General features: G+C 42.4%; 1 protein-coding gene across 1 annotated transcript in view; it reads right to left on the bottom strand.

Annotated features, from left to right (window-relative positions):
- ERN1 (endoplasmic reticulum to nucleus signaling 1) overlaps window positions 1-17,549 on the bottom strand; it is a 109,700-nt gene that overhangs the window by 58,762 nt on the left and 33,389 nt on the right. Inside the window, 1 exon segment of the mRNA XM_043962751.1 lies at window positions 16,144-16,264. Coding sequence (XP_043818686.1) covers window positions 16,144-16,264 — 121 coding nt within the window.

Below are 17,549 nucleotides of genomic sequence, written 5' to 3' on the forward strand. Positions count from 1 at the left end.
CTACAAGGTCATTAGGATCAGGAATTTAGAGCAGGAAGGGATTCTGGGAATAATCTCAATCTTTACCTCACCCAAAGTCCTATTCCAGATCTGCCCATCCTTTTCACTGTGCCCTCTGGAACTCCTATTCCATAACTAACTCATGTAATTTCTTTCATTTTAGACTTCTTCCTTTGATGCTTCTATGGCTTCTGGCTCTCCCTAGATACAAATGCATCCCAACCCCTCCTCTGTACCAACATTCCCTGACTCACCAAACGGGGAGTTGGAATACTCCTTGCCCCACACTGGACTTTCAGGCTCTTCAATCAATCAGCAAATTCTCTACTGCTATCAATCAGCAACTTCTCCTCCACTGAGGCCCACTCCCCTCCTGGGCCACCAGGATCTAGAAACAATGCCCTGGAGGACTTAACCCTTCCAGCTCTGGAATGCCTGCCCTGAGTCCTGCTCTCCTATTGGGGAATGCCTCACATGGCCTACTCTATCTTCTCCCCGGCTACCTTCTTGTCTTGTTACTATACACATGCACTCCCCTGGCCCCTTCAGTTTTCCAATCTGGGAACTGTGATCAAACTATGGCTCCACTTACTATCCCGATAAATCTCCAAACTCAAACATGCTGCTCTTCTATAGATCTTTTCACCCCTATTAAAATGTAAGTTCCTTGAGCTCAGGGATTGATCTTTTTTCCCTTTTTTTGGATTTGTATTCCCGATATTTGACATAGTGTTTAATAAATACTCATTCAACAATTCCAAATTTATTGCCCAGTCCAGATCTTGGAAGCTGTCGTCTACCAATTCCCAGGATATTCTCCCTCTTTCCTCGATGAACTCAGTACTTGGCTCATAGTTGCGATTTCCACCAGAGTCCTTGTTCTTATGCTAGGGGATTTCAACATACATGTTGCAGTTCCCCCAAACATCGCAATTCTTCAATCTATTCAAATTCCCAAACCTACACCTTCTCTCCAACTCAGTCACACACAGAGACAGTTATACCTTTGATTTTGTTCCATTTTCATGATTAAGAATTCTGAAAGGATAGCTAGGTGGGCACAGTGGATAAAGTACCGGCCCTGGATTCAGGAGGACCTGAGTTCAAATCCAGCCTCAGACACTTGACACTTACTAGCTGTGTGACCCTGGGCAAGTCACTTAACCCTCACTGCCCTGCCCCCCCCCAAAGAATTCTGAAATCCTTCATTTGCTCAAAACCTCCTACAATTCCATCTTTCCCTTTCTTCTTTTTTTTTTTCTTCCCCCTCTCACACCTATTCTTTATCCTCTGCTTGACTTACAATCTTGGATAATGAGGTAGTCCTCATCAAGGCCAACCCTTTAACACATACCCTTAATTCCATCCCCTCCCACCTCCTTAAACAGACTTCCCCTCTTATCATCTACTTTCTAATCTTCAATCTCTCCTAATCTACTACTAGTTCTTAGAAACAGGTCCCAAATTCTCCCAACCTTAAAAAACCCACACACTAAATCCCACCACATCTGCTAACTCATGTCCTATATCTGTCTTTCCTGACTAAACTCCTTAAAGAAGCCCCCTCTGCTTTCTCTAGTCCCTCTCAACTCCCTGTAAATTGGCTTCAGACTTTATCACTTAACTAAAAATGGTTTTCTTCAAAGTTACCCATGATCTCTTTTTTTTCTTTCTTTCTTTCTTTCTTTCTTTCTTTCTTTCTTTCTTTCTTTCTTTCTTTCTTTCTTTCTTTCTTCCCAATCAGGGTTAAATGACTTGCCCAGGGTCACACAGCTAGTAAGTGTTAAGTGTCTGAGGCCACATTTGAACTCAGGTCCTCCTGACTCCAGGGCTGGTGCTCTACCCACTGCACCACCTCAATGCCCCTCCATGTTCTCCTACTTGTTTCTTCTTTACCCTCTGGAACCTCTTTGCAACATTTAACTCCTTCTAGATACTGTCACCTCTCCAAGTTTTTATGATAATTCTCTCTCAATTTTCCTCCTAGTCTCACCTCTCCTCAGTTTCCTTTGCTGGATCATCATCATCCAAGTCAGGGCAGCTAGGTTGCTCAGTGGATAGAGTGCTGGGTATGGAGTCAGGAAGACTCCTCTTTCTGAGTTCAAATCCAGCTTTAGACACTTAACTAGCTGTGTGACCCTGGGCAAGTCATTTCACCCTGTTTGCCTCAGTTTCATCATCTGTGAAATGAGCTGGAGAAGGAAACAGCGAACCACTCCAATAGCTTTGTTTTTCTGTTGTTGTTGTTTTGTGGTGGGGTATTTTTTTTTGGGGGGGGGGGGTTGGGGTGAGGCAATTGGGGTTAAGTGACTTGCCCAGGGTCACACAGCTAGTAAGTGTTAAGTGTCTAAGGCCAGATTTGAACTCAGGTCCTCCTGACTCCAGGGCCAGTGCTCTATCCACTGCGACACCTAGCTGCCCCTCCAATATCTTTGTTAAGAAAACCCCAAATAGGTTCATGAAACCACTGAACAACAACAACAACATATAAGTCATGGCTACTAATTGTGCATGCACACCAAAGCTCTGTGCTCTGTCCCCTTCTCCTCACTCTACATTCTCTCTTTTGGTGATCTCACCAGTTCCCATGGCTTCAATTACTATCTCTATATACATTATACAAATATACACAAATATACATACACAAATTATGCCCACATCTATCGATCTATCTAGTTAGTCTCTCCTGAGCTCTAGTCCTACATCACCAACCCCTTATTAGCTATTTCAAACAAGAGGTCCATGTCCCATAGGCATCTCCAACCAAAGATGTCCAAAACTGAAGTCACTAAATTTTGCACCAAGTCCCAATCCTCTTCTGAACTCTCCTAGTCCTGTCAAGCACACCCCCATCCTCCTGGTGCCAGGCAGGTTCTCAACCTTGGTGTCAGCCTCCATTCCTCCCTCTTAGTCACCCCACGTATCCTCTACGGCCATATCTTATCTCATCTATCTCCACAACACTTCTCATAATGGTCCTTCCTCTTAACTCAGACAACCAATGCCTTATTTTGGGCCCTTGTTACTTCTTACCCGGATTGCTTCGACACCTCCCATTTGGGCTCTCTGCCCCAAACCTCCACCAACCAGTCCAATCCACTCCCTACACAGCTGCCAAAGGGATTTTCCTAACACACGTGTCTGATCATGTCCCCTGCTTTCTTCTTTTTTTTTTTTTTTAGTGAGGCAATTGGGGTTAAGTGACTTGCCCAGGGTCACACAGCTAGTAAGTGTTAAGTGTCTGAGGCTGGATTTTGAACCCAGGTACTCCTGACTCCAGGGCTGGTGCTCTATCCACTGCGCCACCTAGCTTCCCCAAGTCCCCTGTTTTCTTAATACTCCAGTGGCTCCCTATTACCTGGAGCATCAGATAAAAAACTGTTTATCACTTAAAGCTGTCCACAGCCTGGCCTATTCTTACCATTCCTGTCTTCTCACACATCACTTCCTTCCACAAACTCTGAGATCCAGTCACAGTGGCCTTTCTATTCTTCCCATATAGCACTCCATCACTTGTCTGCACACCGTTGCACTGGCCTGGAATGCATGTCCTCCTCACTTTTCCTCAAGGAATCCCTGGTTTCCTTTGAGACTCAAGTCAGGTGCCACCTTCCCCCGAAGCCTTTCTGGATCTGTGCCCCCTCCCAAGCTTTTAGGGCACTTCCAAAGCTACCCTGCATTTATTATGTAGATATTATTTCTATATTTACATACATGTGTGTTGTCCCTCAAAGAAAATGTGAGCTCTGAGGCAATTGGAGCAGCGAGTGGCAACTGAATGCCCCATGCTGCCACCATCTTGTTCCACTCTGGGGCTAGCTCAGTGCCCTTCCTATTCCATGATGGGTCTAGTCCAACTTGTTGTCTTGGGAATTGTGAGAAAACCTTATTGCATTGTTTAAACCTAGCCCTGCGTGGCTCCACCAGCTGCTTAGAGTTAAAGAACTAAAGCCCTAGGTTGTGCTGACCCGAAAGCCAGTCAGATCCAAAGATTGATGTGAGGAGTTTCCTAACAATTGTACATCTCAAGCAATCCAGAAAACTGGCTCTGTGCTGTTCTACCACTTACTGTTTCCTTATTCCTTTGACTGAATACAGAAACTCCAAGAGAGTGGGATACCTCTTTTTTGATTTCAGGAAATTGAACCTGTTTACTCTCCCCCTCCCACCTTGGAAAGTCCTTAATCTTTCCTCCAATTAGAAATCTGATTACTTAATTTTATCTCCTGGTTAATTGTTTTCTTTTCATTAATTCGTCTTATCTGATTAATTGGGCAGCTAGGTGGTTCAGTGGATAGACTGCTGGGCCTGGAGCCAGGAAGACTCATCTTTCTGAGTTCAAAGCTGGTTTTGGACACTTCCTAGCTGTGGGACCCTGGGCAAGTCACTGAACCCTGTTTGCCTCAGTTTCCTCATCTGTAAAATGCGCTGGAAAAGGAAATGGCAAACCACTCCAGTACCTCTGCTTCATGATCCAAACAGGGTCATGAAGAATAGGACAAGACTGAAAGGACTCAACAACAACATTTGATAAATTGTTTTTAATGCATAAAAATCTGTCTCTCCCTGTGTCCAATGCCAAAGCTGAGGGGACTGGAACTTATTTGTCATGCAACTGGCATGCACTACTTAATAAGCTGATACGCTTAGAAGCTCAAAATTCTGTTTCCTCAGTCATTTCATCTTTCACTCATCGCAGCTCCCAGGGATTATACCAAACATCTCAAATATTACCTCCTACATAAAGCCTTTCCTGATCACAACTCACTGCTTCCCCCTTCCCCAAATTCCTTGTATATACTTTCTATTTATTTATTTAGTTATTTCTGTACATGGAATTTTCCTAGAACTCTCTACATTAGCTGCCATGGAAACTGGTCCTGATACGAAGCCCTGGAGAACTTGGCATGAAACGGTTATTCATGCCTAGAACAACAACAACAACATAGCTAGTATTTATATAGCACCTACTGTGTGCCAGGCTCTTTGCTTAGTGCCTTACAAACATCTCATTTTATTCTCACAGTAACCCTGTGAAGTAGGTGCTATTATTATTCCCATTTCACAGTTGACAAAACTGAGGTTAAATGACTTGCCCAGGGTAAAAAGTATGTATGTCTGAGGTGACTAAGGTCAGATTTGAACTCGGGTGTTCCTGAATCCTGCTCAGCCACCTAGCTGCAAGACATTTCACTTTTGTGTCTTGGTTTCTTTATCTGTAAAATGAAGAAGCAGGACTCCACAGCCCCTAAGATCCCTTCCAGTTCTAAATCTACGACATAAAGTTCCTCAAACTGTGTAGTTCATCAGAACTGGGAAAGGGTGTGGCCAACTTACTTTAAATGTAACTCTGAAAAACAAAATGCCAACGTGACGAAGTCAGTTTATGGAAAGACTAGTGTAATGTGAATATTAAATAAATTACTGTCTGACTTTTTACCCAGTTTATCCTACAAAGAAGACCCACAGACGAGAAAACAAATATTGAACATGATGGCCACAGGGGATGGAGAAGCAGAGGGGTTGGAGACCTGACATTATGATATACACTTTACTAAGTGCAGGTGATTCCTGGGAAAGAAGCACTTCACAAATCCTAACTGTCCAACTGTGTGACTTTGTTTCCCTTAGATGCAGTTTGAATCTCTCTATTAAAATGGCAAATGAGGGGCAGTTAGGTGATGCAGTGGATAAAGCACCAGCCCTGGATTCGGGTGGACCCGAGTTCAAATCCGGCCCCAGACACTTGACACTTACTAGCTGTGTGACTCTGGGAAAGTCACTTAACCCTCATTGCCCCCACAAACAAACAAACAAATAAATAAAATGGCAAATGACTCTAGTATCTGTGCTAAGAAAATCCCATGGATAGGAAGTATTTGCATGGTATGGTCCATGAAGTCATGAAGAATCAGAAACAACTGAAAGACTGAATAGCAAAATGTTATAACCTATTAAGGATGTAATATAGAATGATAATAGTATCTCCATCTCAACAGACAATATGGTGCTTTATAGTTTACAAAGTACTTTATTTCCAAAAAAACCTGTGAGGAATAAGGAATGCAGATATTTTTATTCTAATTTTATGGGGAAAAAAACAACCTTGAGGCTCAGGGAGATCGTGACTTGCCCAATAAATATTTATTAAATACTCACTATGTGCCAAGCACCGAGCTAGTCACTGGAGATACTAGGAAAGACAAACAAACAAACAAAAAAACCCACTCCCTGCTTTCAAGGAATTTACAATCTAATAGGGATGACAATAGGCAAGCAGGTATGGATAAGCAAGATATATATTGGATTAAAAAAAAAAAGATATACACAGGATTCCCTGGGAGATCGTCAAGAGACAGAAGGCACTAGAATTAAGGAGGATGAGGGAAAGCCTCCCTTTAAGGCCTGGGATTTTAACTTGAAGGAAGCCAAGAGAAGGAGGGAGAGCTGGTCTATTCTTTGTAAAGGACACTGTCTCCCATATCTATGTCCTTACACAGGTTATCCTTGATGCTTGGAAGGCACTCACCTCCAATGGTTAAAATTCTTAGATTCCAGGGGGCAGCTAGGTGGCACAGTGAATAAAACACTGGCCCTGGATTCAGGAGTACCTGAGTTCAAATCCAGCCTCAGACATTTCACACTTAAGCTGTGTGACCCTGGGCAAGTCACTTAACCCCCATTGCCCCGCCAAAAAAAAAAAAAATTCTTAGATTCCATCAAATCCTCTCAAAGGCTGCCTCCTACGTGGAGTCTTCTGCGGATGCTTCCAATTGCAAGTGCCTCCTGCCCGAAATTATGTTTTTTGATTTGCTTAAATGTGGACATGTTACTCCTACCCTCCTACCACAGGGGTGGTTAGGTGGCTCAGTGGATAGAGGGCTGGGCCTGGAGTCAGGAAGACTCATCTTCCTTAGTTCAAATATGGCCTTAGACACTAGCTGTGTGACCCAAGGCAAGTCACTTCACCCCGTCTGCCTCAGTTTGCTCATCTGTAGAATGAGCTGGAGAAGGAAATGGCAAAATACTCCAGTATCCTTGACCAGAAATGGACATGACTGAAATGACTCAACACCAAAATATTCCCCCCCACACACACACACACACCCTCAAGTAATATAAGCATCTAGAGGTCAAGGACTGGGTTGTTTTTGTTTTCATTTTTTCCTGGGGCAATGGGGGTTAAGTGACTTGCCCAGGGTCACACAGCTAGTGTCAAGTGTCTGAGGTTGGACTTGAACTCAGGTCCTCCTGAATCTAGGACCAGTACTTTATCCACTGCGCCACCTAGCTGCCCCATTTTTTTTTAATCTCTACATCCCCAAATTCCTTTCTAAGCACTGTGCCTGGTATATAGCAAGCCCTAATTAAATGCAAATTGAAGGAATGAAAAGGCAGACCAAGATGTCAAACCCAAGTCTTCTAAGTTTACTTGGGAGGATGGGGGTATTGGGTTGGGAGGGAAAGGAAATTTCACAGAGCATCACCTCAAGCTTTATGGATTAGTGAACAAATATAATGAGCAAGGTCACCCAAGCACAAGAGGCACTTTCTTGCTATACTTCAACAATGACGTTGTGATCATTTCGTGAATCTGGGAGTTCACACTCCCCTCCAATGGCACATGCCACAACCCCTTTAAGCTGTAACTTAGCCGTTGCAGAAATTAACAGTACAGGCGAGGAGAGAGAGAGGGAGGGAGAGAATTTGGAACTCAACATTTTAAAAAAATTGTTTTTATTTGTAATTGGAAGGAAAATAAAATATTGAATCATAAAAAAAAAAAATAGCAGTACAGAAAGAATTGCTGGGGCCCAAAAGATATCAGCCTCTCTGAAATTCACTAGGCTGGTCTTCAGGTGAGACAACACAGTCCATCTCCAGGTCTTACTCCAAACCAAGCCAAGTGGAAGACAAGTGCCAGGGCTTGTGTTTCCTTGGTTTTCCACAGGAGAAGCCAAGGACACCATCACACTACCATAAGGCATCAGATTTGGGAAGAGATCAACGATCACAGTTCTCCCCAATCTAATGAGAGCTCCTTGCATGAAGGGATTGTAGTTCCAGCCCTTAACTCAGTGCCTGGAACAGGGTTAAGTGTCCCATAAATGTTTGTTGTGTTGAAGTCAATTAAATCTAATTGTGCCCCGGGAACAAGTTGGGCCTAGATAATCTCTAATGTTCCTTCCTTCTCCACCATTCAAGGATTATAAATATCTATTATGTGTTGTATTCAAAGCTGTACATAAAAAAAAGAGAAGTAGCAGCTACCACTTCTGCCTTCTACCAGAATACAATCCTGTCTGGGAGTCAACAACTACTGGAACTGGCACCGGAACTTTAACTCCTTCCATTCCAGACCTGGGCGGGCTTACTCCTTAGGCAGCCTGTTTGCCCACCCATGCCCCTCTTGGGGGTTCACCTGACATGAAGAGACCAGATCTAGGCCTTCTACAGCTAAACTCAAGCAATCCACCAGCTTCAGCCTCTAGACATGTTTCACCTGAAATTAATTTCTTTCTTCCTTCTTTCTTTTTCCTTCTCTATTTCAATATAATTAGTTTGCTTTGTAATACCCTGTGTTTTATTTTATTCATTTCAAACCATTACTTTGAGAAGGGGTCCACAGGCTAGACTGTGAACTCCTAGAGAACAGGGCCTGTTGTTGCCTCTCTCTTTATCTTTAGCACTTAGCACAGAGTGCCCGGCACCTGGCAGTATGCTTAACAAATTCTTGTTGATGACTAATATGGAAATATGTTTACATGATTGCACATGTATAACCTATGTAAGATTGCTTGCTGCAAGTCTTGTGGACGGAGAAAAAAATTTGAAACTCAAAATCTTTTTTAAAAAGAATCTTGAAAACTATCTTTTTTTGTAATTAGAAAAAATAAAATACCATTTACAAAGAAACATTTAAAAAATAAATACTTGCTGATTCTTCTCTTATAACATGACTAATGCAGAAATATGTTTAATGTTATTGTACATATGTGGCCTATATCAGATTGCCTGCTGTCTTGGGGAGGGGGGAGGGACGGGAGGGAGGGAGAAAAATTTGAAACCAGAAATCTTATAAGAAGAAATGTTGAAAACTCTCTCTACATGTAACTGGAAAATAATAAGCTACTTTTATAATTTAAAATAATAATAAAGAAATAAAGAAATACTGACTGCCCAGACTAACAAAGGGGTCCAGGACACACACACACACACACACACATACACACACACACATACACACACACACACACACACCCCAAGGTTCAGTATCCCGTCGTTAAAAGAATCCTTCACATATTCAAGGATCAGCAAAGCAAAGAAGAGGCCTCTCTCAGAACCCCACTAATAAAACCTCCTTCTTCTATTCTTCAACAGGAGCAAAGAAGAAGCAGGTTATTTCTCTGGCTCATGAGCCAGGAATTAGGAGGTAAGTGTGAGAAAGGAAAAGCTCACAAAAAATCTCCTCGATGAGAAAAGATAAGAAACTATTTTAATAATAATAATAATAAATCATTTATATGGCACTTTAAGGTTTGCAAAACACTATACATGTAGGTGGTGCAGTGGATAAAGCACCAGTCCTGGATTCAGGAGGACCTGAGTTCAAATCTGGCCTCAGACACTTGACACTTACTAGCTGTGTGACCCTGGGCAAATCACTTAACCCCCACTGCCCCACCAAAAAAAAACAAAAACAAAAAAAACCCCACTATACCTGTTATCTCACTTGATCCTCATGATAACCCTAGGAGGTAGGTACTATTATTATCCCCATTTTACAGATAAGGAGATGTCTGAGATGGGATTTGAACTCAGGTCTTCCTGACTTGGAGTATAGCACTCTTATCCAACCTTCCTCACCCTCCCTCCCTTCAGCTGAAATCATGCAGCAGGGACAAGAAAAGATTCCTCTTTCCCACAGCATCTCTCCAGAATTATAAGCCCACTGGGAAGTAGACTGAAGACAAGGAAGGTGTACGAGACACAAATTAGGAACTGGGATCACATCTACCATGACGGGAGGAAGAGCTGAAAACACTGACAAGCTGGAATGTGTTCAGAGATGGGCAACCAGAATGTTGGGGGCAGGGGAAGCCTTGAACCTGTATGAGGAACAGTTGAAGAAACTGAAGGTTTTTAGATTGTTTTGCTCGGTCTCAGGAAGCAGGACTAGGAGCAGTAAACAAAAGCTGCTGAGGGGCAGGACTTCACCCAGCACAAGAGATAAAAGCATCCTCAGTTAGAGCTGCCCCGGAAGGGCTGTCTCAGGAAGTGGTAGGTTGCTCATCAAAGGAGGTCTTCAAAAGGAAGCTGGATGACCACTTGCTGGGGATGTTGGAGGGAAGATCCATGCTTCTCTGATAGGGGTTAGATGAGATGATCTCTCTGAGGTCCCTTCCTTTTTTTTTTTTTTTTTTTTTGTGGGGCAATGGCAGTTAAGTGACTTGCCCAGGGTCACATAGCTAGTAAGTGTCAAGTGTCCGAGGCCAGATTTGAACTCAGGTCTTCCTGAATCCAGGGCCAGTGCTTTATCCACTGCGTCACCTAGCTGTCCCTCTGAGGTCCCTTCCAACCCAATTCTATGATTCTGTGATTTTATGAGAATTCATCCTGAGAAGACAGATCAAAATCCATCTCTTCTTTGAGCATCATGACTGGAATATTCTCCTTCAATAGTCTGCCCCTTGCGATGGCAGGGCTCACACAATTCCCTACATTTCCAATTCAATCCAAAAAGCCTCTGTAAAATGCCCACAACATTTGAGGCACTGTGATAACAAAGACCAAAGAAGAAGAAAAGAAAAAAAAAAGCAACAGTCCCCACCCTTCACAAACATTACATCTTACTCCAATAGGTTTCAATCTATAGGATTCAATCTTTGACGCTAGTCTTTTTTCTTACTCTACAACCTTTGCCTTCTTTGTATCTCCATCACTTAGCACGCTGCTTGGCACATAGTAGATGCTTAATAAATACTTGTTGACTGCCTAGATAACTGTGTAGGACATCCAAGTAGTTCAAAACAAAGAAAACCTGTACAAGGGATTATCCCATTTCATAGGAGTGGGGGTTCTCACACTAGCAGAGAAACAATGGACTTGGCAGGGATACTTGAAAAGAGAAAATTAATGATTAGGCCAGAAGAATAGAACTCCCTGCCAATGTCTCACTGGCTAAGATAAACCAGGTGAGGATACCGTCTTCCACTAATCACCTGGAAGCTCTTTTATACTAAATATAAAATACTTGGATGCTGGGAAACAGCTTTCACATTTCGTTTCTGAAAAAAAATTGAAATGATTCTCCTGTTGGAGGGAACCTGCAGCTGTTGTCGAAAGTGACCTCCATCTGTGAGAAAGGAAACACATCTGATGACAGATAAAAGTAGATGCTAGGGGCAGCTAGGTGGCGGAGTGGATAGAGCACCGGCCCTGGAGTCAGGAGTACCTGAGTTCAAATCCGGCCTCAGACACTTAACATTTACTAGCTGTGTGACCCGAGGCAAGTCACTTAACCCTAACTGCCTCACTAAAAAAAAAAAAAAAAAATTAGATGCTAGAGAAACTTCTCTGTGGCTTTCTTGGTGCTTAGCACAGTGTCTGCTACCATAGAAAGAGCTTAATAAATGCTTGTTGACCGATTAACTAGAAGGGAAAACTGTCAACTTAGAGACAAGAATAAAACCTACAATATCAGTTTAATGGATCCTGAGAATCACTGAACTGACTCACTATGCTCTGACTACTCTTGACTGTATCCTAGTGAGTTGGAGTGAATTTTGTTACTGTTCGGTCGTGTCAAACTCTCTGGGACCCTGTTTGGGATTTTCTTGGCAAAGATACTGGAGGCGTCTGCCATTTCCTTCTCCAGCTCATTTTACAGATGAGGAAACTGAGGCAAACAGGGTGACACTGAGTTGAAATGTGCCTCCACACCTTCCAATTGTTGGTCCTATTTCGGTCTCAGCCCCCAGGAGCACAGGCACCCTTATCAATTTTCAAGACAATGGTCTCCTGAACAGACATTTTGAAACACCATTTTAAACAACTGCAAATATAATTGTGATGGACTTAACCTGATTAAAACTTGGCTTCTGTTTCGCTTCTTTTATTATCTCAATGGCACCCAAGAAAGTGGAAGCATCCAAAGGAACTGGAGTTATTTGGTAGGGTCTGCTTGGCCCCAGAGGGCAGAACCAGGACCAACAGTTAGAAGGTGTGGAGGCACATTTCAACTCAATGTCAGAACAAACCCCTCAGAGCTAAGTGGGAAATGTTACCTCTTCTGTTTAGGCATTCCATTCCTACCCAGTCTTCTCGACATGGGATCTTCCAAGCAGACATCTCAGTCCAAAAATGCTCCCTGCTTTTTTGGGGTTTTTTTGAGGCAATTGGGGTTAAGTGACTTGCCGAGGGTCACACAGCTAGCTCCCTGCTTTTAAAAGCAAATTTTAAGAGATTTACAGTTTTCATTGCTAGGAAAAACCACAACAAGTAGGTTCAAAACAGTAAGAAACACAAATCAGCATAACCACATCCAGGGTGAAACCTGCCTAAGTGGCTAACACCAACCTGCTCCTCCACAATCTGCCTACTCAGTTTTTTCTCCTAGAAACAATGAGATCTGGAATAAGTGAAACCTTCACCCACATCACTGGCCTTAATTAGATTTCTGAAATCCTATCTTTAAGAGGCAGGCTCTGGAATCTTGAAGAAAGAATTAGTTACTATATTGAGCTGAGTATAGTAAGCCAGTACTCAAGGTAAGTGGGTGAATATTAATTAGTATGCATTATTACATCGGGAAAGATTGGTTTGAAGCAGTTTTTTAAGCTGCTGCTCCTTGTGAAAATAAAGGATGCTGGGAGAAAATGTCAACATTAAAGTGATTTTTTTTCCCCTTTCAAATGTTAATATGGAATTGTGGATGTATTTTTTAATGTACCTATGTGTGATGATTTTTTGGTATGAAAACTGGGTTTACTTTCTCCTGGCTGGTTCCCAAGTTTCCCCCTAGTTTCTGGGGGAATCCAACTTTATTGGTTCCATCAGCATATTTCAAACTGTCCTCTAGCCAGATAAATTTCAGGAACAGTGACACAATGGGAAAGCTGTGGAGGAAAGAAAAGCAACAGAGCCACACAGAGGTGATTTCTTAGGCCTAATCCAGGATGATCCATCTATAAAGGATGAAAATAAGTTGAAAAAAAGTGAGAACCCCGAAAAAGAAAGTACTTCATAGAGGCAGTGTAGCATAGTAGGTAGAAAGCTGGCCGAGGAACCCAGAAGATGTAGCTTCAAGACCCTCTTCTGACACATGCCACCTGCATGCTCCAGGCAAGTCACCGAACCTCTCGCTGATTCAATTTGCTAAGGCTTTAAATTTCAAAGAAGGTGTTTGAGCCTCCTGGGATGGAGGCTCCTTTGTACTGTGTACCAGAGGCCTTGGCCTTAGTGTCTGATTTTCCTCCTAATAAAACTTTTCTGCTTTCAACCCAGCTTGGTCTCCTCAGCATTTTGAGGGGTGGGCTTCACCTGATTGACAGTTGAACTATTGTTGAAAGGTTTCGCAAGTCAAAGGCAGAGCATGTGTTAACACAATTCAGAGCTCAGTGGTTGCTCAGATCATTGTGGTATAGTTAGAGGTGTGTACAGCCTTCCCCGGGGCACTCATCCTTGAGAATACTGGTAACTTTGGTTTCTAGAACCACCAGGTTCTAGCAAGAGGTCAGGTATGTCCTTCCTTCTTCTGACATGTGACAGCAACTGGGCTGGTCACTGATGTGCTCAGGATACGTGCAGTCATTTTTTGAAATCTGTAAATGTGTTTCTTTAGAGAAGGCTAATAAGGGCATTTTATTGATGAAAGAACACTCTTAATGCTCAAGAAGTTATTGAGTCAGAGACTGGGGTGAGGGGGGAAGAACAAAAGAATAGGTTCCACAGATCATAGCCTGGGGACAAGTCATCATTACCACTGAACAGGGAATATTTTGAAAGCCCCTAACCCTAGGACATGCATGATTTTTTTTAGGAAAACAATTCCATGAATCAGGCATGATTTTCCCATTTCTCTGAAGCATCTCTAAATGGCTGTCACCCCAGATAGGGAGATTTTAGGTTTAAAAAATGGAAGATTAAAGAAAGCTAAGCTAGACATAATAAACTAAGTAGTTTACCTTTTTTTTTTTTTTTTATGGGGCAATGGGGTTAAGTGACTTGCCCAGGGTCACACAGCTAGTAAGTGTTAAGTGTCTGAGGCCGGATTTGAACTCACGTACTCCTGAATCCAGGGCTAGTGCTCTATCCACTGCGCCACCTAGCCGCCCCAGTAGTTTACTTTTGATCCTTCAATGAACTGCTCCCTGCCCCCGCCCTTATCTTTTTCTTTTTCATTAAAAGGAAAGGTTCTTTGCACTAGGGGATGAGTAGACATATTTGGAAATGAAGGATGCATAAAAATAGATGAGATCAAGAAAAATTTTAAAAGAAAAAAAAATTTTGGAATTATGCAAGCAATGTCACTAAACTATTCCTATCATTTTTGCCCCAGGGATTCTACTACTAGACATATGCTCAAGAAAGTCAAAGAGAGCAAGACCCTGCATGGAGCAAAACATTTATAGCAACATTCTTTGTGGTAGCCAAAAAAAAAAATCTCTGAAAACAAAAATGGGCACCCATTGATTGGGGAATTGTGGTACATTAATTTAATGGAATATTGTTGCACTGACACTTTAAAAAGCCTAGTAAAGGAAGTGACAGAGAACAAAGTCAGCAGGACTAAGAACAAAACATATACAATAAGCACAATAACATAAAGGAAAACAACACTAACAGAAATTAGAACCCTCAGTTCATTGCAAAGGCAAATCTTGCCTCCAGAGGACTGATGGAATACCTCCTCTTTGTAGAGAGGTGGTGGAATATGGGTTAAAAATGAAAAATGAGGCATACAGGACAGCTAAGTGGCACAGTGGATAAAGCACCAGCCCTGGATTCAGGAGGACCTGAGTTCAAATCTGGTCTCAGACACTTGAAACTTACTAGCTGTGTGACCCTGGGCAAATCACTTAACCCTCATTGAACAGCCAAAAAAAAAAAAAAAAAGAATGAGGCATACGATGTTAAATATGGTCATTGTGTTTCTTTTGCTTAACTCTATACAAGAAGGATAAGGAAGGAAGAAAAGTGGGAAGGAGAAGAAGGAAGAAAGGAAGGGAGGATTTATTAAGTGCCTACTATGTGCCAAATGGGTAGCTTGGTGGTACAGTAGATAGGGCACCAGGCCTAGAATCAGGAAGACCTAAATTCAAACCAGCCTCAAACACTTATTACCTCTGTGACTCTGGGCAAGTCACTTCACCCTGTTTGCCTCAGTTTCCTCATCTGTAAAATGAGCTGGAGAAGGAAATAGCAAACCACTCCAGTATCTTTGCCAAGAAAACCCCAAATGGGGTCATGAAGAGTCGAACATGGCTGAAACGACTGCCCAACAAAAACTACACTCCAGGCACTTACAAATATTATTGCATTTTGACCTCACAACAATTGAGAGATAGGTGCTATTATGACCCCCATGTTACAGTTGAGGAAACAGAGACCGACGGAGATTAAAGGACTTGTCCAGGGTCACATATAGCTAATAAGTGTCTGTGAAATGATAATACTGTAAGAGGCAGGGGGAAAAAAAGCAGCAATAAAGATGTTTTAAAAAATCAAGAACACTTTCATGAAATCTAACCAGACAAATCTATTTGGGGGGTGGGGTGGGCAACGGGGGTTAAATGACTTGCCCAGGGTCACACAGCTAGTAAGTGTCAAGTGTCTGAGGCCAGATTTGAACTCAGGTCCTCCTGAATCCAAGGCTGGTGCTTTATCCACTGCACCACCTAGCTACCCCACTGCACCACCTAGCTGCCCCAACTCTATTATTTTAAAAAGCCACAAAAGGAGTTCTACAAACATGAAGTCATATAAACAGAGGCAAATAAAACCAATCACCATCTCCTACCTCCTCTCCAACATTGCCTTTCTCCTTTAGGAAACATCCTTATTAAATAGTTTTCTAGTGTTCACTTTTTTCCAATAGTCAAACAAGAAGCCCATCCCATCCCAGGGCTGACCCCAAATTACCTTCTTTTAAAGTCCATTTGGTAGAGCCTGTCCTCTTGCTCACAGCATGCAGACTTCCATCCAAAGTTGAAACAAACAACAGGGTCTCAGGAAGGGTCACGGTACTGGTACTCCCAAAACTCTGGAAGGGCAGGGAGAAAACGGTCCATAAGCCCCCTTCTTCATTTTGGTTCATCATAAAGTCAAAGGCTCCCCTACCCCACCCCCCAGTGCAAAAGCTAAAAGCCGTCTGATGTAATGATAGCCAAACTCCTTCCTGCAGCACTTAGCACAGTGCCTGGAACATAGTAGGTGCTTAATAAATGTTTAGTGGCTGACAGATGGGAAATGAAGAGCCTTTCAAACACTCCACAGACATGAAATTAGGTTCATAAAGGGGTTACCACTGGAGAGGGGAAACTGAGACAGCCAATGGTTAACAACCACTGGAATGGAAATCTAAATTTTCTCTTCTTTATGGGTTACCTTCCTAGCTAGAAGGGGATCATCTTTCAATGGCCACAGAATTCAAGAATCTATTCATTTAACAAGTATTTGCTACAAACCTAATCTCTGCAAAGGACTTTGCTAAGCTCTGTACCACAACTTTTAAAACCATGAAGGTGAGGCAGGGGGGGAGAGGAGGGAATAAGCATTTATATAGCACCTACTAAGTTCCAGCCCCTATGCTTAGTGCTTTCCAAATGTTATCTTTTAATCCTCACAAAAGTAGGTGCAATTATTATCCCCATTTTACAGATGAGAAAATCAAGGCAAAGACTGCAAAGAAGGCAAAGAAATTAAGTGACTTGCCCAGGGTTGCCTGGCTTGTAAGTGTCTGAATCTGGATTTGAACTCGGGTCTTCCTGACTCTAGGCCCAGTGCTCTATCCAGCACACAGTCTAGCTGCCCCATGGAGCCCTTTTCAGAGATACGGTTTTAAATGCATAAAATAAATTACATAAGATTACAAAGGAAACCAGTTATATTTAAATAAAGATCAATCACTACAGTGTATCTGAACATGCTAGAGATAGTAGGATGAAAATTTTTATTTCAAAGTAAAATCATAATACATACTTGTAATGATTTATTTTTAAAAGTACATTTGTGCAGCAGATAAAGCACTGGCCCTGGATTCAGGAGGACCTGAGTTCAAATCCGGTCCTCAGACATTTGATACTTACTAGCTGTGTGACCCTGGGCAAGTCACTTAACCCTCATTGCCCCCCCCCAAAAAAGTATATTTGCAAAGGACCTATGAAGGAAGGTGCATGGCATCTGCCTCCAGAGAAAGGACTGATAAATAGAAGCATGTATAGTATAGTTTTACACCCCCCCACACACACACACATATCAAACAGTGGCCTTCTCTTGGGGAAGGAAGGTGACAAATTGGAATTTAAATAACAAAGTAAAATTAAAAT

This window comes from Dromiciops gliroides, chromosome 4 (genome assembly GCF_019393635.1).
Source record: "Dromiciops gliroides isolate mDroGli1 chromosome 4, mDroGli1.pri, whole genome shotgun sequence".
NCBI lineage: Eukaryota > Metazoa > Chordata > Mammalia > Microbiotheria > Microbiotheriidae > Dromiciops > Dromiciops gliroides.